This window comes from Anolis carolinensis, chromosome 1, assembly GCF_035594765.1.
Source record: "Anolis carolinensis isolate JA03-04 chromosome 1, rAnoCar3.1.pri, whole genome shotgun sequence".
NCBI lineage: Eukaryota > Metazoa > Chordata > Lepidosauria > Squamata > Dactyloidae > Anolis > Anolis carolinensis.
The window spans coordinates 306,863,852-306,885,174 of record NC_085841.1 but is presented as its reverse complement, the minus strand read 5'-3'; the positions used below and the strand labels follow the sequence as shown (position 1 = coordinate 306,885,174).

The window sequence follows — 21,323 nt, the reverse complement described above, 5'->3', positions numbered from 1 at the left end:
CCAAGGTGATGAACTGTGGAGAGTTTTTTTTGGCTAAAACCTGGAACAGATATGCTATCTTATTGATATAAAGGCCCACCAGCCGCTATTGAGAATCACTTTTCTTGATTTTTTTTTAGTACTATAGACCTTTAAATGCATTATAGGACACTGGATGAATAGGGAGCAAAGGCACACTTGGGAGAATTTACTGCTATATACGTATATATATGAGTGGATTGTTTCATCTGGGTCCATGGATGGAGCCAATTGGTGGATCTCATTCACATAAAAACTAAAGATCCTTATTTCAAAATGTTCATGAACAACAGTTAACACTGCAGGGAAATTTTGCCCAATCGCCCTAGAATACAAAGAGCATCGTGAAAATGCCGTGAACAAAACATATTTCCCCACAGCAACATTTAACCTCAAGATGTGTCTAAATTACAACATTCTTCTTTCTTGCTTAATATACATGGTGTTGCTTTTACTGTTCATTTCACCAGTGGCAAATATTGCAAAAGCATTCCATATATTTAAGCCCAATGTTTCTTTCTTAAGTGTAGTCAAAGTAAATTTACATGTAGCTTTTGCTAACAATTATCAGCATTGCAGTAGAGACAGGATTTCTGCCTAACTATTGCTATGTATCCATGAGCAGGCAGCTGAAAGATTAAGAGTCATACGCATCTTACATGAAATCCAGGATGAAAACAGATGACACAACTTCTTTGAACCTCAGTAAAAATCCCATTGGCCAGCATTTACTTCTCAGTAATACGTTATTTTTTTTTTTACCACTGATTTAGGCCTATTGAAATTGACCAGAGAAATGTCTAGAAGCTAATATGGATTAGTGGATTTCTATGATAATAGAAATCTACTTCAAAAAGAAGAAAATAGTAAGATTGATATTTAGCTGCTTTACACTAGAATCTTCAGCAGTTGTTCAAATATCCCCCCCCCCCTCTTTGAGGGAGGGAAGGAAAGGAAGCCCACAATTACCTCTGGATGAAATAGATAGTGTATGTGTATTTCCAGTCACCTGTTGATTTATGGCAACTTCATAAATCTGCCATAAGGAGAGGCAGGTAATAATAATAATAATAATAATAATAATAATAATAATAATAATAATAATAATAATAATAATAATAATAATAATGAAATCCAGCATATATATCTTATTTGTACTATGTCTTTGTGTCAAAATAACAACAACAACAACAACAACAACAACAATCACTTTTTTAAAGGCAGGGAGTACTAAGACATGGTTTTACCAGCTCCTTCCTGTGAAATAAGGCCTACAGCACCTGACATTCACCCATTCAAGTACTAACTAGAGCTGAACCTGCTTAGCTTTCAATGACAGATAGATGACTTTAGTGAAGGTATTTAGGCTTAGGAAACTGATAAGATTACCTCCTTAAAGAAATTCTGTACAGGGTGACTACATAAGAACAGTTGAATAATTTGTTCCCAAAAGGATTATGAGCATAATTCCTTGGAACTGTTCTCCATAAACTTTCATCTTGTTCATATTGTAACACAGTGGACCTTGGTATCTGCTGGGGTGGGTATCAAAAGTCAGTGGATGCTCAAATCTCCTTAAGTATTAGAAAATACAGTAGCATTAAACATGTTATCCACAGGGTGTGCAAAATATGTTAACCCTGATAGCCATGTTGATTGGATGATTATGGGATGTGTATTCAGCTTTACCAAACTCTGGCTTATCTATGTCTGTTATTCAAATATTGTGTAATGAATCTAATGATTCCTTCTACTATGTGTCCAGTTACTATTATGAGACACTAAAAGCAAATCCCAGTTCCAAAAATATAGGATTTGCCAAAGAAAAGAGTCTATCACTTTCCCATGTATGAACAGAGAAGTGGTCATTTCCAAACAAAGTATTCCAAAATGTTACAGAATTTTGGAAGAGTACCATAATTTTTATTTAAGCCAACTGTAGAAGCTTTACTTGGTGCAAAATTGGCCACCTATTATGTTAGTATATCTGTACTAACCATTGCTTCAGATGTAAGTCTTACTTGAGTGTTTTCTCCTACTCTCCCATAGACTTTTCATTCATATGTACCACAGTTTCCGTTGATCTAAATACTAATAGAAAATTTGACTATTAGTCTGTGGTCTGTGCTGAGAATCAGCAGGGTGCCCTGGTTGAATTGCAGGTATCTCGTGCACTGAATCACCATTTATGTCACATATACAATCATGATGCCCTGAATTGTGAAATGATGTATCATAGAATCACAGAACAATATACGGTAGTTGGCAGAGATCACATGGGCCATCTAGTCGGACCCCCAGCTAGCATCAGTGTAAACATATCCTTTATCTAAAGAAATACAAACTGTCATCCATATACATGTGTGTGACATATTCAACCTGTTCTTATATTCTAATCTTTTGCAGCTTTGTGTCTTTTAAAATAGAAGTTATATACGAGTAATTCTGGGTGCAAAACAGATAGCACTATTCACTCGTACTAAAATGGCACTCATCTCATATCTGTGTCCACTCCCCCCTTCATCCTCCTTCAAACTGGGACAATCTAGATTAGTTACTGTGTTACTTTGTTACCATGACAGCTGATCTCAGCTTTATGTGTCTTAAATTCTGCATATCTTTGCCTCAGTTCAAGTAGCTAGCATCCTACTAGATTTTGTTATTTTGTTCTTTTAAATTATACTAAGATTATGCAAGAATATATTCAAAATGACAGTATCTGCTTTCTGCATATTCTTAATCCCTGCTGTATTCCTGCCTGTTAAAAACAGAAGTATTGACTGCAACAGCAAGCATATCTAGTTCAGGCTGTTAAGTAAATGTGGATTTTGCTTCAGGTCCTTGGAGCAAAATGCTCCTTTCTACCGTCGCTCTCCCCTTTTCTGCACTACTCTCTATTTGCTATAAATACAGGAGGAGTGTGATTTCTACCAAAAATACTAGGAACTTGTCAGCTAGTGTGGATACTGAGGAGCTTTAGCAAGAATCTGACAAACCCAGTATTTTGGATCTGAGATCATGAATAAGGCGAGAAAACTTTTATAGTACTCTATGTTGGCAAGAATGAAAAGTCTTACAGATAAAATTCTACTCCTGCTGACCTATTTCAAAAGGTCCATTATCCAGGCAGAGGCCAAAAGAGGGCGCTAGACAGAGAATGACAGACCATTTTACCCAGTGACCGGGGGGGGGGGGGGGGAGGACTGAAGGAATAAAACCATTTCCCTCTGTTTTCCTATTATTTCCCCCCACACATGTTGCCGTCGTGGAAACCACCCTCTTTACGAAATTGGAATTGGGGAGGGGGAATAACCAGCGAGAATGGGGAAAATGATTTTCCTCCTTCAACCCCCCCCCCCCCAATAAAATGGACTATCCTTCTCTGTCTAGCGCTTTTGGCCTCCATCCGAATAATGGAACAGTACCAAAAAAACCCCAAAACTTGGAGCATTCAGAATATTGGAAGGGAGTATGAGTTGGTGTCAGAACACGTTTTATGGCATTTTTGCTGCTTGATATAAATAACTCATAACTATCTTGATTTGAATCCCAAGCCACTTCACTGGAAACCTTACTAATTTTACATAGCCCTGTTGCTTGTTTAGCCTTTTTAAACACCAGTCCTTCCCTCCTAAAACTCTTTCAAAAAATCATTTTTGGGACTTTATTTCGTGTTAAAAGCATTGCATAATAAATAAGTTTAAAAGTGATAAAATAAAGGAATCACAAGCAGCTAGATAGTTTTAGACCAAAACCGGGCAACAGCAACCACATTGTCCGTAGCTTTAAACAACTCCTCCTCCGTACATGAGGCAGGACATTGTGGGCAAGCATACATATGTGGAGTTGTTTGTTCTGCTCTACAGTCACACAAGGTGGAGGATTCCTTCAGGTAGTGCCATCTTGCCAAGTTGTCTTTTTTGGGACTACAGTCCCCAAACATGGGAATATGGACTGGTATTCTGGAAGTTGTAGTGCAAAACACGTAACTTTTCTAAACTCTGCTTCTAACCTGTTTTATGCCTGCACTGCAGTCTAAATACCCTAAAGGCACCAGATCCCATCTGATCTGGAAGCAAAAAAAAAATACCAGCTGCTGTGGGCTACATTTTAGAGAAAGGAATGGGGGAAAGCATCTCTGAATATTCCTTGTCTAAGAAAGCCCTCTGAAATTCATGTGTTCATCATAAATCAAGAAGTATCTTGAAGACACACATACACACACAGTTTCTGGTGACATTTATCTTAACTACTTGTTCTTGAATGTTTCCCACTAGAAAATGTCTACATACTTTTATTACCTGGCACTCATGCCAAGATTCCTAGAGTACATTTGAAGTCTTGCTAAAGTTTTTCTGGACCTTCCTAGGCAACATAAACACTTCCAGCCAAGGCACTGCTGGGTAGAGATAAGTCTTCCCATCTTTGACTGCAACAAAATGATGGTTTTATGGAAGCTGGCACAATGACTTTGCATGCCAGGGCCACAATTATACCCACTTCGTTAGAGCCTGCTCCAAAAACATAAATCTTTTGTCCCCTTAATGTTCATGTACTCTTTTGAAGGACACTCCTGTTTCTTGAACCTGAAAAGCGATTGCTGCTGAAAACAAAGACTTGTTCACATCAGACATTTACTAAAGGGCAATTCTTCTGGCTGTTAGAACTCTTGCATATTTCACTTGCCCTGGCATAATAATTGCCATTTGCTTTAATATGGAAGTGCTGCTACAAATCAGGAGGAACCTTGTATTTGAGATTACTGTAGAAGAAACCAGGGCTCCAAATATGCCCAATCTAAGATGATAACCAGCATTTAGTTATATGAAGAAATGAAAGCAGTCTATGAGGTTTTTCTCCACATTGATTAAGTGATCACAGAGCTGCTATGGTGTCAAGGTGCTGATAGTGTTTACATACTCAAGGTTACCTTTGTCTCCTGGATACAAAATTGACTGCAGTGCCATTTTGCTTGCAGACATATCCACTTAATGGATCTACTGTAGTATTTTTGGTTAAGGTGTCACCAAGTCTTGGGAGCTGTTCATATCAGAGATTGGGGGAAAAAATTGGACTGCAATTCCGAGTATCCCCAAATGCCATGGCCAGTTGCCATACAGGTTGCAGAATTCTGAGAGTTATAGTTCAAAGAGTAACTTTTCTTAGCTTTAATCCATGCCATACAGTACAGAATATCATTCCCCTGTGTTGTGAGTTTGAGAATGGAACTCAAGACACATACTCTTTGTTTTCAAACAGGGTTTCCATTTCTTTAAAGGAGAACTTGGATCATAGATGTCAGAACTAGATCCTTTTTGACACAGGGTCAGCCCTATTGAGTACTTGGATAGAGACCTCCTATGAATACCAGATGCTTTAGGCTATATTTTAGAGGAAGGAATTGATTAAAACATCTCAGAGTTATTCCTTGCCTAAGAAAACACAATAAATTTCATAGAATTGTCATAAGTTGTCAGGTGATGAAGTCGTATATTGACTCACTGTACTGAAAAATATATGTAATTCGATGCATCCACCCTGCACTGAAATAAATATGTAATCTGATTTTTATTGAAGTAGAGAGGCAAATGAGGGAGAGGTGTCGGAACCTGTTCCTATCTCCACTGTGCATATGTTTTTGGGATGTTGTAGACAGCATAATTTGAAAGCAAGTTCAAAGTCAACCAGGATTCTTGTGGCACCATAAACTCATAGCAACTTTTACTTAGCATAAGATTTTGGAGGCTACAACCAACTTCACCAGGTGCAAAAATCTGCTAGTCTTTAAGATGTAAACCAGGCCACCTCTTAGGCACTCTTTTTGTTGCTCTCTGCTCTCCCTAAATCTGCTGCATCTTTTTAGCTGCAGAAATCTAATATGTCTCCTCAGAAACAGAATCTAGGCTGTATCTCTGGTGGTTCAACTGGAAGTTTTACCGTATTCTCCAGTCATCTTTATTGAGTTCTGTGTGTGCTGTTTGCAGTTGCTCTCTGGTACTCTTTGCAATATTTGTCATCCATAAATCTATTAAAGCCTATTAAGAGGGTTTTATTTTATTCCCACCTTCTTTAAAGGCTCCATTCTCATAAGACTGATGTTTCCTGTGCCACTTCTAGTTTAATGTATTCAAACATTAATTTCCAATGTTGGCTCACCACAAGTATCTCCATGTTCCAGAAGAAGCTGTGAAGTTTCACAGCACAGTGGTCCTGATCCATATAGTAAATTATCCTAAAGTTGACAGTGAGGAAAAGGATATCTGGGAGGGTGGGGGCAACTCAATTTTAGTAACACCTCTGTGAGTGGGCTCAGGGCTTTGTTGTTTTTTTCATTTCCATGGAAATCACAGTTATCCAGTGAATGGTCTCTTTCCCTGGGCTCTTTTAGTTGTTTTTTTTTTCTCCCATCATATTCATCTTTGTAGAGCAAAGCAGGCTGTCCACAACACTGCATTCCTTTCACACAATTTTGTGTTCTGTTTCTAAATTTGTACTGCAGCTGAAATACATATTCTTGCACATTGGTGAATGTGCTGCCTCCCACCCAAATTGGCAGCATTGATTCCTCATCTCCTGCCAGTCTTGCTGTATAAAAACTAGCATGCAGCACAGACAGTCTTGATTCTCATTCAAAAGAGATATTTGTATCTGTTGTCCTGATTATCCACTCCCATCTTTAATTGTTTCATTGAACACATGCTTCTCATCTAAGACATGCAAGGATGTTGTCTCTCTTTATAGAATCATAGAATCATAGAATAGTAGAGTTGGAAGAGACCACATGGGCCATCCAGTCCAACCCCCTGCTAAGAAGCAGGAAATCGCATTCAAAGCACCCCCGACAGATGGCCATCCAGCCTCTGCTTAAAAGCCTCCAAAGAAGGAGAACTCTTTCTTTCTCATCAGCAAGGTGGTAATGATGGCAGTAACTTGATATACTTGCTTCTTTCTATGCTTCCCACTGTCTCTCTCCATGCAGTGAGATTAAGAAGACAAGGGGCTTATGTGCTCTTTCCCCTTCCTACCCTTTCCTTCCCAAATGCACAAGAGAGATCTTCTGATGGAGTGGCAGTCAAAATGCCTCATGTCAATGAACACTGAACAATCCTGTCTGGATTAGTATGACTGACTGATTAAGTGTATACATATAAATCCTACTTTTCCATTGCTAGGTCCCAGGGGAGATAATAAAAACTAAAAACAGAGCAGTAGTTATAAAGCTAGCAATTTGAAGGTGATGGTAGGGATAGGGTACAGTAACACGTAGCCTAAAATATATGTATGTGAAGAGTAGCTGAATGCTCCAAAATATCAGGGAATTTTTTAAAAATCACATTTCATAGAAAGCAGATCTGATTGTATGGAAGAAGAATTTACCTTACCAATGCTATATATTTTGTATTTACGTAATCATTGGGTTTGAGGCTGTGCATTTGTTTGCTTACCAAAGTAAGCAAAGATGATTGTCTCTTGAATTTCATTGTGCAGACATGTGTCTTTCCTCCATTGTGAATCTCATCCATTGTTCTTGAATGTTTGCCACTTTTCCTGTTGTACACCGCCCTGAGTCCTCTCAGGGAGAAAGGGCAGGATAAAAATAAAGTTTATTTATTTTATTTATTCTTAAAATATAACATTATGTGCCAAGGGATGGGATAAAGAAGATGAGTGTGTCTGTGTTAGAAGCCTGAAGTTAAGCAGCAGTCACTTGCAGATGGACTCTGGGACTAAGGAAACTTGATGCCACCTGGAGAATCTTGTCTGAAAGGCCATGAGGTTGACAACATCTGAGCCTGAGAAAAGATTGCTATACTTCAAGCCAAATACATATCCCTTTAATTCTTCTTACTTTGGAGAAATTGGTAGTGTTTGCAATATGGCTCAGTCTGACTTAATCTGGCTTTTTTGAGCTTCAGATCTTGTTAGAAAAAGTTGCTTCCTCTGATTTCTCCCATGTATGTGTTGCTTTTTTGATTAATGGTTGAGCAAATTTCACCACATGATATACAGAAGGTTGTAAGGAATATTATTTTGTTCCTTTTTCTCAGGAGAGATTGAACTCCGCTCCTCTCACATGCCTTGGAAGATGGCAGAACTATTGATGTTTTTATGATCATTCTGTAAACAGGAGTGTCAACATAGGTAGCAGTCTTCCGTTTCAGTAATTCTTGGTGTTTTAGGAAAAGATTTGCTGCAAAGGTATCATCTGTAGTGAATATTTATACAAGACCAGATTTCTCGGTAACTAGTCCCTGTACACCATGAACTGTTTCATTGGTAAGTGGCATGGAGCTGAGTTTTTACTGCCATTTCTTGTTTGTTTATTTTACTTTTGTTCTTGGAAGGGGAAGAAACAGCCCGCTCTCTAAGCAGCTTAGTATATTGACCTTCATGGAATCCAAACAGTATTGTTTGGGAGTCAATAGAGATTTTCCTTAGCAAACAATGAGTTGGGATACAATAATGATAGCTCTCTTTGTATGAGGGACTCCATCTCTTTGCCAAGTCATTTCAAGATGTTTTTCTTCCCATTCTTGTTCTCATACCAGGGCCCTTTTCACACCACACAATTATCACATTGTGATTCCACTCCAGTCATTATGGCCGCATCCTGTGAAATATGGAAACCTGAAGTTTTCTGAGCTCTCTGGCTGAGAACTTGAACTATCCCTCCTTAAACTGTAAATCTCAGGAATCCACAGGATGAAACCATGGCATTTAAAGAGTAATCATATTACTAAAAATTGTGTGTTCTGCAAGAGTCCCAGAAAACATTTGAGTAGAGGAGAAAAGTACTTGAGACAACTGAGGATACTTAAATAAAACATGAGAGCATGCATCTTCTAGGGGCATAAGAACCCCCTCATACCATATTTGAGCACTGGACCATCTGGGCATAGTATTGACTGGCTGACAATTACATTCTTGTCAAAAGGGCACTCTTAATAATTTGGCCACTATATTTGCTGTATTCTTAGAATGTCTTTCTTAAAAATGAAAGTGTTAGAACACCAAGCCTTCCAGCCGTGGAAAAGAAAACCTTGGGATGCATCTATGGTGTAGAATGAAGCCACTTTAACTGCCTTGGTTCAATGCTGTGCAGCCATGGGGACTGTGGTTTGACAAGGTTTTGAGCCGTTTCAAGTGCTGATGGCTCACCAAACTAAAAATTCCAGGATCCCACGGCATTAAGCCATGGCCATTAGAGATGATGTGACTTAAATAAGAGCTCCAGGTGCTCCAGAACCACCTTCCCCTTTTGCTTTGCCACAGCACTAAGATTACTTTATGACACGAATCTATTGCACACTTTAATTTTAGCAAGGTAATTTAGCCTAAAAGGTGAGCATTAGATTCAAGAAAATACGGTAGTTCATTTCATTGTTTCATCTGCATGAACAGATGACTAAATACAGAAAAGTAACTGTCCCTATCACATCTAGATTAATCTTGCTACCCAGCTGCATATTAACTTCTGGTTTCACATACCAAGAATTAGCATAAGCAGCAGTATCTTTTATCTAAATTGCAGGCTAATGCAAAGGCCTGATGATATTATAATATTTATTGATTTACTACACTGGGCCCTCATTTCTTGCATAGCTTAAGGCAGGCTTCATGACTAGGTAGATTCTTCCAGATGTTGGGTGGAACATATGCAGCCTTCCAGATGTTGAACTACAATTCCCAGCATGCCTCACTGGACCTAAGCTGGCTAGGTCCAAAGTTGGGAGTTTGAGTCCGACAACATCTGAAAGGCTGCAGAATTCTCATCCTGGTCCTAGACAAATGCCATACTATATTCTTGAAGAACCTGGCTGTTTGATTCTATATCCTACATATATTTGTTTATCTATATCCTATCAGATAGCAGACAACAAAACACCAGATAGTTAGAACAATTAAAACTATCATATGAAAACAATGTAAACAGTTTAAAGCAGTGGCACCATTTAGAATAAATTTAAGAAATTGCACACAATATGCTTTCAAATATAGGTGGTCAGGCTTAGTCACTAGGTATCAAAAGCTTTGGTGGAAAGCCAGGTTTTAGCTTGGTGCCTAAATAAGCACTAGTCAGGCTTTCTGAAGGAAGGCACTTCATGGCCATGATGCAACAAAAAGCAGGCTCTCTCCTATGACTCCCTACATGGTGCATTTCTCCCTTCAGTGCAACATAAAGAAGGGCCTTATGAACAAACTGAATTTAAGAGCTGATTTCATGTATTTTCCTAAGAAATCTGGCCACAAACAAAAAGAGCATCTCAAAAGGTTAAGTAGTGAGGAATGGCTACAGCCCTGAAATCTGTTCAACATATTATTATTTATTAAAATGTATCCATGGGTACACTAACGACACTCCTGTTTAATCCTTTAATCCCATGAAGTGTTTTGCTTCAGTGACAGATGCTGACAACAAGTTCCACGGGCTAATAGAGCTCTTGTTTTGTTAATGATCTCATGCCTTTTTTTTGTTTTTGACTGATTTGCTTCTGTTTGAAAGAAAAGTATTTCCAAATTGCTTCCAGTTTTCTGGAATTCCCAGAATTTTCTGTGTCTTCTCTGTAGAGCATAGTATCCTTCAAGCTGAAAGTATTCCAATATAGCAGAACACAGATTTAGGAAAAGGAAAATCAACTTGTACATTGAAATACTTGTTTTTGTTCCCCTTTGCAATTGACACTGCTGCTTTATTGTGGAACTGTGGGTGAACATAGAATTGAGAGAGAGGAGAATTAACTGGCCCTCCAGATATTGTTAGATAGCAAATTTCATTAGCCCTGGACAACACTGCTGTTGGTGAGGAGTGCTGAGAGTTGCTGTTCAGCAACATCTGGAAGACCACATGACCGTCACCTCTAGTTGAAGTAATTTAGTAGACATTACAAAGTAGTATGCATACGGGGCAAAGAAAGTCTTGGTTCATTCATATCCTAAACAATATCAAATAAGTGTGAGTGGCATCTGTGCAAGCACATTCCAAACAACAGTTGCCAGAGATTTAACTGTATTTCTTGTGTATGTAATGGTAAAAAGTGTTCCAGGAAATATGTGTAGCAAGCAACCAGATGCGAACATTGAGAATTGCACAATTGAGTGAACATGTTCAATGATGATTAAATTGAATATGTCTAGTAAATATGAGGTGAGGCAAGCTAGGCTGATTCATAAAGTTTGAGAAAGATAATTTGAAATATCTTTGTAAAATAGAATGTTTACTTTTAATATAGCACTATACCTTTGACATATTATGTGGCTCAGAACTATATAATTCACACTGTATTTATCCCAGAAGTATCCAGTTCTTACAGCTGTTGGATGTAATATCCTATCATTCCTAGCCAGAGTAGTCAGTCACTGTGGAGGCATGATGGTAGTTTCATCTTAATTTGGAAAGTTACACATTGCCCTTCCATTTAATAGGATAACATTATACAGGTTGAAAATCATGTATAAGAATTATTTTGGATTTTGGAATGCTAGCATATGCATAATAAGCTATCTTGGAGATAGAATCCAAGTCTAAACACAAAATTACTCTATGAAACTCTACCTTATACACATAGCCTGAAGGTAATTTTATACAAAATATTTTATATAATTTTGTGTATAAAACAAAGTTTGTGTACACTGAACCACCTGGAAGCAAAGGTGTCACTAACTCAGCCACCTCTGTGAACAGTTTTGGATTTTGGAACACTTCAGATTTCAGAATTCAGGATAAGAGATACTCAACCTGTACTATGATAAATGAGTTGCCTTTGGGTGGACAAAAGATTTGTTTTTGATGTAACAACTTAACATGTCTACTTCTCTGAAAGTTGTTGCTTCTGACAGAGTAAGGCATTCAAGGGAGTTGAGTTATCACCACCATGTAGATTTATTAACATGCTTGTCGTTAAGGTTTGGCTCTTGGAATGTTTGCCCATGGCATTTCAGTTCTTTTGCAAACTTCCCCCTTCTCTTTACCTTAAGTGGTTTATACTTTCCTGTGAAAATTCAAGTCAGGGTTAATAATTCTCCCTAGTTATTTCTTCTGCCCTCCCCATCTTTCTAATACCCTCTGCATGGTTTGAAGAGAAGAAGCACAGTCCAAGAAGTAGGCTGAGGACACCATCAAAATAGTACATAATGATTTATGAAATTCACATGGTAATGGCTTTTAGTTTTTGAAAAACCAGGACAACTTTAGGTCACATTGGTATATTGATATGCATTAACTAAATCAAGGCAAATGGAAGTGTAGAATAGAGGCAGTGTATCTTTGTGTCAGGATCCTGGCTGCAGAGCACCAATAACCTTACACAGAGGCCAGTCTCTATCTAATATCTTTATTAAAGAAATGTATAAAATCAATAAAAACAAGTGAAGAATATAGTTCAGAAGCAGACCTTTCAGATAAGGTCAAATATAGTCCAGAAATGTATTGTCCAATATAAGATATTAGAGTTCAAAGTTTTAATCCACTTGACCGAAACACACACTTTGCCAAGCAATAGTGTGGGGAAATAACAGAGTCTTTAAAGTCCAATGAAGCTTGACAACAAGGCTGGAAATAAACTTGATTCTCGACTAGATCCGTGACTGGAGGCAAGACGAACATGAAGCATGAAACAGAGTCCGTGGTAAATCCGTGAGACAGGGCAAGGCTTGAAGCTTGATCCGGGAAGCAAGGAACTGGGATTACGAAGTCCACACACGATCTCTCTCCTCAAGCTGATCAATTGACTCCACAAAGAAATCCTCGTGCCAAACACCTATATTGGGTCTCGTTTTCCCGCCAACAGAACTCTTTCCCTAGAGAACGAGAAGCGAAACCCAACTCTGTCCAGATGCATGACTCCTTAGAATTTCCCAAGGGAAGCAGACCTAATCAGCCATTTGTTTGGCAGCGATTCTCAGGCTTCTACAATTAGCCTCCCTGGCTCCCCTATCTTTAGAATAATTTTCCCTCCTGGAAAACGGGGGGGGGGGGGGGGGGGGAGTTCTGCCCAAGGCCTGTTTGGCTGAATTCTTGTGGACAAACATCAACATCCTGCAGGTCAAGAGGCTCCCGCTCTTGCTGAACCGGCGAAAATCCCATGTTTTCCTCTTCGTCTGCCACAATAGTACTAGGAACAGGACTACAAGGCCCATGAGTCATCACACTTTGCTGGATGTTGGGGGCAAATATTATTGTGACTGCACTAGTCCTTCCTTATAATCATCTTGCTGTCTCTGAGTAGCCATTGTTGGAGACAGAGTTCTGGGCAATCTGATTTCTTAATCTGGGGGAGAAAGTTGATTCTTAAGACCATGGGTGTAGCCACAAACTGTACTCACTGCAACTGTGTGTTCTTCTAAATGAATTGTTCTGCTTGAGAAGGTTAGAACAGTTGTTCTCTTGACTCCTACCGTTGTGTCTATTTTTCTTGTACCATTGTGTTTGTTTCTGATTTATGATATATGCCACAAATCCAATTACTTTATTCAAGTTTCACAGCAGAACAACTATTGCAACTAGCCAACCTGTCCTTTTTAGCCCACCAAGGAAAGATTCCTTAAATAATCATTTATTTTGAGTTAAACCACTATAGTTGGATACACCTTGAAATTTGCTTAACAAATTCCACTAGTTCAATGTGTCTACTGTAGCTGGAACAATACTTGGATTTACCCCATACTGTGTGCTATGATTAATCCCTTTTTAACCTTTTCCAACCTTTGTGACCTAAGATTTTTAACCAGCGGAGGTTGGAATGGTCCATATCTGCAAAAGCATGTATTTTTATGCTGATCTTTGTCATGTGCTATGCATTTTTCTTCATTTTTGTAATTGCAATATTGTTCTATTGTTTTTGTTTTCTTCTTGGCATCTAGTCATGTTCCCAATCTAGATAAAAGAGCCTAGACATTTTACAACCTATTTTCTTGGAATTTTAGTTGAAAAAGTTATTACTGCATACTCTGCCCAGCATTTTGCAGTGTGCCCTGTGCATTTCTGAAGTCTTCTTGAGTCTTATAAAGTTTGCAGCTGTAATTTTAGCCACTGCAGCTCAAACATTTTCCTTTCTAGTCTCTGTAAACCTTCCTTGCTGTGCCATATGTTAAATTAATCTTTTAGATAGATACAGTAGCAGCGATATTAACCCACCTAAAGGGTTAGGCATTTCAGAGCTGATTTTCTGGAAGCAAATTAAGGCATCAGGAAAGCACTGCTGCTTGTGCTTGCAACTCCATCTTTTGAGCAAAGGGCATACTTCAATAGCAGTAGAAGTAGCACAAACTATGTGTTTGTATGTGTGTGATGTGTCCCATTCAACAGTTCTAGGAAACATGGCATTGTTTCATCTATAAAAATGAGGTGAAATGTCCTCTGAAGGACCCCATGATATCAATTTTTCCAGTGATCTCCAATTTATGCATCTTTGTTTCTTAATGTATCATCAGCTCTCAGTATCCTATGCAGATTCAGCCATTCACGCTTGAAAATAGTCCTCCCAAAAATCCTCAAAACAAATCTTGATTTTGTCATTTCATATAAGGGACTCCATATCACTATGGCAATGTATATAATGGGACTTAATCACCATGGAGCATTTTGGACGCAAATCCCAGCAGGTACCAGGGACCATTATATAAGATGTAAGAGCATCTGAAAATTTGGGTCTGAAAATTTATTTGGTTCCCTTGACGCCTCCAGTTATTGATTCAGTTCCTGTACTATTAATAAAGCTGGTTCTAAGCTTTCCAAATATTACAGAGTAAAAGTAATACATGGCAAACACTTTAATCAGATATTTAGGTATAAGTAAAACTACCATCAAAAATTCTACTTGTCCAATGGAAACTGCCTGTCATTTACCCTTCCCTCCTCACTGTAAATCCTGTCTCTTCCGTGTCATACATTATTCAGACCTGGTAAGCATGCTGACCCATGAATGTTTTTCAAAATTTGAAAAGGTATATTAAAAAGTCAAGTATCAACACATCTATGCTTTGCCAAGTTAGAGGGTAAACCACAGTTTTGCCAGAGAAGAATTATGCTGTCTGCAGTACCAGTCATGTTGTTCAGATGTTGCTAAGGATACCTTCAGCACAATAGCAGGATTGTGTGTGTGTGTGTGTGTGTGTGTGTGTGTGTGTGTGTGTGTGTGTGTTAGGGGGGATACTTCTGATTAATCAGAAATCAAAATAGATTCACTTATTTTTGCAAATCATGTTCCAATGTTTTAGCAGCACTAAAAGTAATTGGAGACTGAATAATTTATCATTGGGAAATAAATGCAATGGCAAGGTAATTAGGGGAAAGAATAGCATCCCAAGATCTTCATGCCAGGTCAAATTCCCTGTTTTGTGGAATGTATTAAAGCTTATTTAAAAGGCATTTTCATTAACCTCTGCTCACTCTTCTGAGGGAAAAATCAGAAAGATTATTATTAATGATTGCAAATGAAAACCTAGAAAACATTCACAGTAGTAATAGGGGCCACCTCTCGTCAAACTCATTTTTGACAGGTGCCACGCCCCCTTGAAGCAGGAAGTCCTGCCCCTTGAAGCAGGAAGTGCCACCTCCTAAAAGAGGAACTCCCTCCTCCTAAAAACAGGAAATGCAATCCTGGGAGACCCTTCCCCCTGAGGTGAAGCCCTCCCACAGCCCACAGCCCACCCCCCCCCCACCCCTACCATAAGCCGCCCATGTGATGGGTATGTCTATGGTGCATGTTCCCTACTCCTACTGCAGGAGCTTACCACGTGGTGGGGCAAGCACAGACATGTTTCAATGAGGCATTCATGGTGATGCGTATGGGCTGAAAGGCCCCTTGCCTAGACTGACCCCTCTGCTTGAGGAAATGGGGCAGCCAGGACCGTGTGCTAGGTCTTAGTGGTGAGCTCTGTGCTCTGTGTCCAACAGCCAATGGATTTAGGCCCATAAGGTCATCATGTGATACTGGGAGGGCCCATTAGGGCGGAGCTTTTAGGAATAAATACTCCATGTGAGTTTTAGTGCATCCCTTGACTGCTTTCAGAGGAATGGAAAATATGGAATCACCAGATGGCCCTTCAAGCTCAGCGTGCCTTTCAGTACCGGAAGTGCCTAGAAAGAAACAAACTGCTATGAAAAGAAGAGCTGAAAGCGGCTATAGGTATTGGGCCTATCCAAACATGTCAGGAACAACAGGACTTTCCCTACCTGTGACACCAATGAATAGTCCTAAAAAGCCGCGAGAATCCTCGAATGCTAAACCTCCGACAAGGCTTAACTTATTACCAGGTCTTTATGCTGTGAAAAATAAATTCACAGAGGTTAAGCCTGATTTAAATGATCAGGGCACAGACAGGATCGATTTGAAAAAGCTTTTCCCTGAAATGCCGAGAATGTATCATGCTGATGCTACTGCTGTTCTTGAAGAGGCGGATGAAGAGATGCTTTGTAAAACAGACTATAAGGATATTGAGAGAACGGGAGAAGAACCAACCTCAGGCAGATGCGTCCATCGGTCACTCCTAGAGGAGCTGTTGAAGGATGGAGCGGCGGAAAAGGAAGTCATGGCTGTTGATGAAAACACAACTGATGGTTTCGAGAATATTACGGTACGTGCTAGAATACTTGTTTGGGGAGTTGGTGGGGATTGGTCTGGTATGGGGAAGGGAGATGTGTGAGCAATATGAGATATCTTTAGGAATGATGAAATGAGTGTTGTAGACTCAATGCTATTTGTTTGATCTCCGTAGGGCTGTATCCAGTTTTCTGGTGATGTGGAGGATCTTCAGATTGGCGACTCTCAGACCATGGAGCTTTTCAGCATGCCGCGTGTTTAAAGCCTGTTCTGCAGAGCAGAGCTGCTATGTGTGTCTCACAATAAAATTGGTTTGTTTTGTACCCCTGTGTTCATACTTGCATTCGGTGACATAATGTCAGAGTCCGATGAAATCCTAAAGAAAATATATTTTACGCCGGGTAAGGTAGGAAGCCTCGGAGGTGTTTGGCCGCTTTTTCAAGAGGCCAAAAAACAATGCAAAACTGTAAGGAAGGGGGATGTTACTCAATGGCTATCCAAACAAGACAGTTACACGTTACACAGGCCAGCAAGGATCCATTTTAAAAGAAACAAGACTATTGTATCTCATGTGGATTCTCAATGGCAGGCTGATTTAGTGGATATGCAGCGACTTTCCAAGTTTAACAGGGGTTACAAGTACATTTTAACAGTGATAGATATCCTGTCTAAATACGCATGGGGGTTGCCTCTGAAGGATAAGTCAGGTAGAGAGGTGTCGGAGGCCTTTAACACTATCTTCACTCAAGATGGTCGAAAACCTGAAAAATTACAGACAGACCGGGGTCGGGAGTTTCTAAACAAGGCGGTAAGCACTCTGTTGAAACATCATGGGGTTCACCACTTTGTCACCAACAATGAAGTTAAAGCAGGAGTTGTGGAGCGGTTTAACAGAACTTTAAAAACAAAAATGTGGAGATATTTCACAGCTCATAACACTTTTACATATATTGATGTATTGCCTATGTTCCTCAAAAGTTATAACCACAGTTTTCACCATACTATCAAAACAAGGCCCGTAGATGTTAACGATTCCAACGCTCTAGACGTGTGGAGGAAAGTTTATGGGCCACATGTGAAAAGAAAAGAGGAGTTATCGCAATTCAGAAAAGGAGACCATGTGAGGATTTCCAAAAGCAAGGGTAAATTTGCTAAGGGGTACGAACAGAATTTTACCAGTGAGATATTCATCGTGGACCAGGTTCTTCAAAAAACATCCAGGCCTGTATTTCTATTGAAAGATTATGCGGGTGAAGATGTCATTGGCACCTTTTATCCTGAAGAACTGCAAAAGATTAATACTGACAAAGACCGCATCTACAGGATTGAAAAAATTCTAGCCACAAAAGGTCGGGGTGCGAGAAAGCAATGCCTAGTGAAATGGTTAGGCTGGCCTAGCAAGTTCAACAGTTGGGTTCTGGCTTCCGAAGTAACAGAACCTGAGTAGCGGCAGTGTTTTTTATACGCCTAGGAAAATGGGGGGAGGTAGTTTTTATCTCACACTACCTAGCAACGCGAGTGCTAGAGCCTTCCCTAGGAACAGCATTTCAAGCTTTACTATATCTTTAGCAAAACCTCTAGAGCTCTCAGGGGCATGGGAAGTAGGACTAGTTGAGATACAGTACCCCCACACCTGGAATAACGTGACCACCGACCCACGCTTTGAAATTGCACAGGGGGAAAAGAAGTGGTCCTTCCAGCTGCAGAATGGATATTATTCCAGCATCCCCGAGCTGTTGGAATACATGAACGAGCGCATATCATCACGCAAGAGACCGCCCGATGCGATTCTTAAGTATGACCCCGCAACCAGAAAGGTCCTAATTAAACCCGAGAATCAGTGTACAATCGAAGCTGACGTGGAATTACAGCGTATATTAGGACTGTCTCCCAACATTCCTCTCAGAGCGTCAGCTTTCTCAGCAGACATCACAGGAGGTTTCAACACATTATATGTTTACACTAATATAGTGGAGCACCAGCTCGTTGGTGATTTCTACGTGCCTCTGCTGCGCTGCGTACCTGTGAAGGGAAAGAATAACGAGTGTGTCAACATTTGTTACGATAAACCTCACTACATTCCGGTGAGCAAACACCACATCGACACTCTCACTGTTGAGATAAAGTCAGACCAGAACAAAAAGATACCATTTCGCTTTGGAAAGGTGATTGTGAAGCTACACTTCCGTCCCAGGAGGACATTGGATCTTTAAAAAAGAAAATGGTCATCCTGAAATCCTATGGGGATCCCGGTCTTTATAAAAACTATTACAGAGCACAAGCTGGAAATGGACTTCCGGGTTATCATGGTATCCCCCAAATGTACGGCTCAGGACTGGGTGGGATTTTCAGGAGCCTTTTCCGAAAAGCTGTACCGCTTTTGAGAAGAGGCCTGGACATCATTAAACCCCACGCAAAAACAGCTGCGCGTAATATAGCCAAAGACATGGTCGGTCATTTTACACAGGCAGTTCTAAACAGAACAACCCATGAAAACCCACAAGAGGGATCAGGGCTGATGTATATTAGAAGGAGAAGAGGCTTAAAAAGAAAAGCATCACAAGTGAGGTTGAAAGGCCCGCCCCGCCCTGTTAAAAGGAAAGCGCAGCGTAGAAAGAAACCACAGAAGCGTCGTGGAGCGAGAAAGAGGCAGAGGATACAGTCTATGAGCGATATATTCTAAAACAGCATCATGGCTTTTATTCACGGATGTTCTGAAGAGTGCACTAAATCTGAACTAGATTTGTTTCACATTGGGCCTACACAAACTAGTATCGAGAGAAGCCTTTATATCGAAGTACCCCCACTAACGGCTCTTACAGAAGCCGCACCCTTGGATTTTTTTATTGCTGGAAATGGTGAAGACTACATGGATCTCAACAACACACTTCTATATTTGACGTGCAAAGTGGTGAATGAAGACGGAACAAACCTCCCCAACGATGCTGCGGTAGGCCTCGTGAATTACCCGATAGCCTCCATTTTCAGTCAGTTAGATGTGACTTTAGGGGACCGTCTCATCAGTCAAAGTAACAACTGCTATCCTTACAGAGCATACATTGAATCCGTGCTGAACTATTGCGAAGACACACTAGCCACGCAATTTACAGCGGGGCTTTTTTATAAAGATGATGCTGGGGAGCATGAGTCTACCGAGCTGGATGGAGAAAATGATGGTTTTATCAAAAGAGCAACCCTGGGAGCCGGTAGTAGAAAAATAGACTTGATGGGACATCTCCATGCTGACCTGTTTTTTCAAGAAAAACTGCTGCTGAACGGTGTCGATGTGAAAATTAAACTTACCCGCAATAAAAATGCCTTCTGCTTAATGAGCAATGATGCAAACAAGCGTTACAAATTACATATTTTATCAGCCTCCCTCTTTGTCAAAAAAGTGAAATTGACACCCGGTGTCCGCCTTGGACATGCTGAAGCCCTCTTGACATCTAATGCCAAATACCCAGTGGACCGTGTAAGCATGAAAGTATTCAGCATACCGGTAGGGAGCCGTGTCTCCAATCAAGAGAACCTGTTTTTGGGTCAACTTCCTAAACAGGTGGTGATAGGGTTGGTCGATAACGATTCTTTCAGTGGTGCATACAATAAAAACCCTTTCAACTTTAAGCATTATGACATCAATTTTGCAGCTCTCTACTTGGATGGAGAACAGTATCCCATGAAACCATTTCAGCCCAATTTTGAAGAGGATAATTGTGTGAGAGAATATATGAGTTTGGTTCAGACTGCTGGCAAACACATGAAAGACAGCGCACTTTTAATTAACCGTGAGGAGTATGCAAAAGGCTACACGCTCTTTGCGTTTGACTTGACTCCAGATCAAGAATGTGCCGACCACTACTCCCTGATTAAAACTGGAAACCTGAGGGCAGAGCTGCGTTTCGGCAAGCCTCTACCAACAACCGTCAATATGCTGGTTTACGGTGTTTTTGACAACGTGATAGAAATAAATCACAGGAGAAATGTCTTGTTTGATTATATGTGAGATGGATAGCCTTCAGTTAACTCATCTACTAAGCTCAAATCCCTATACTCAAAAGAGTTTCTATGGGGTGTTACCATGTGACATGCTTCCGAGAAAGCATCTGCAGCAAAGGCCGCTCGCGTTGATTATCAACACTCATCCCCATAACCTCCCCGGGGAACACTGGTTAGCTGTTTACCTGCCGAATGAAAGAACTGCAGAATTTTTGACTCATATGGACACCCTCCTGACTATGCCTTGTTTCCCAAAACCATCGTGAACTTTTTAAAAAGAAACGCCGACAAAACTGTGTATCAATGCAGGCCTGTACAGGCCTCAGACTCTGTTGTTTGCGGACATCACTGCATATTTTTCCTTCATCAACGCTGCAAGGGACTGGACTTTAAAAATATTCACGCATTATATTCCGACGATTTGGATAAAAATGACAAAATGGTTCTTCAATTTGTAAAGAAAATGAACACAAGACCACGTGCCTCGGATATGTTCCAAACGATACAACAATGTATGTCCTGTAGTGCATTTCATAATCGTGTTTAATAAAAAGCTCCTCCTAGAGCTGCTTTTGGAATATGATACGTGTCTGTCGTTTTTAAAAGAACATTCACAAACAACAAAATAGGTTTTAAGAATATAAGTATTTTATTCATTGAAAATAAAATGTATTATAAGCTGAGCCATGCAGGGGTGCTGGCCTGGCGTTGCTTTTTAGAAGATCTGCGTGACAGAGACGGAGTTTGAGTTGGGGGTGAACCCTTAGG

At 40.0% G+C, this 21,323-nt stretch overlaps 2 protein-coding genes across 7 annotated transcripts in view; both read left to right on the top strand.

Moving 5' to 3' along the window:
• actn1 (actinin alpha 1) overlaps positions 1–21,323 on the top strand; it is a 135,296-nt gene that overhangs the window by 34,209 nt on the left and 79,764 nt on the right. The gene's annotated exons all lie outside the window — the stretch shown is intronic.
• On the top strand, positions 15,477–16,882 carry LOC103279356 (uncharacterized). The gene is made up of 2 exons (XM_008114042.3): positions 15,477–16,593; positions 16,735–16,882. Exons 1-2 carry the CDS (start codon positions 16,033–16,035, stop codon positions 16,819–16,821), a joined length of 648 nt encoding a protein of 215 aa, XP_008112249.2. The 5' UTR covers positions 15,477–16,032; the 3' UTR covers positions 16,822–16,882.

Excerpts from the sequence above, each read along its gene's own strand:
- LOC103279356 (XM_008114042.3), top strand. The coding sequence starts at position 16,033 with ATGGAAAATATGGAATCACCAGATGGCCCTTCAAGCTCAGCGTGCCTT. Across the intron at positions 16,594-16,734 it reads ATGGTTTCGAGAATATTACG|GGCTGTATCCAGTTTTCTGG; the intron begins GTACGTGCTAGA and ends TGATCTCCGTAG.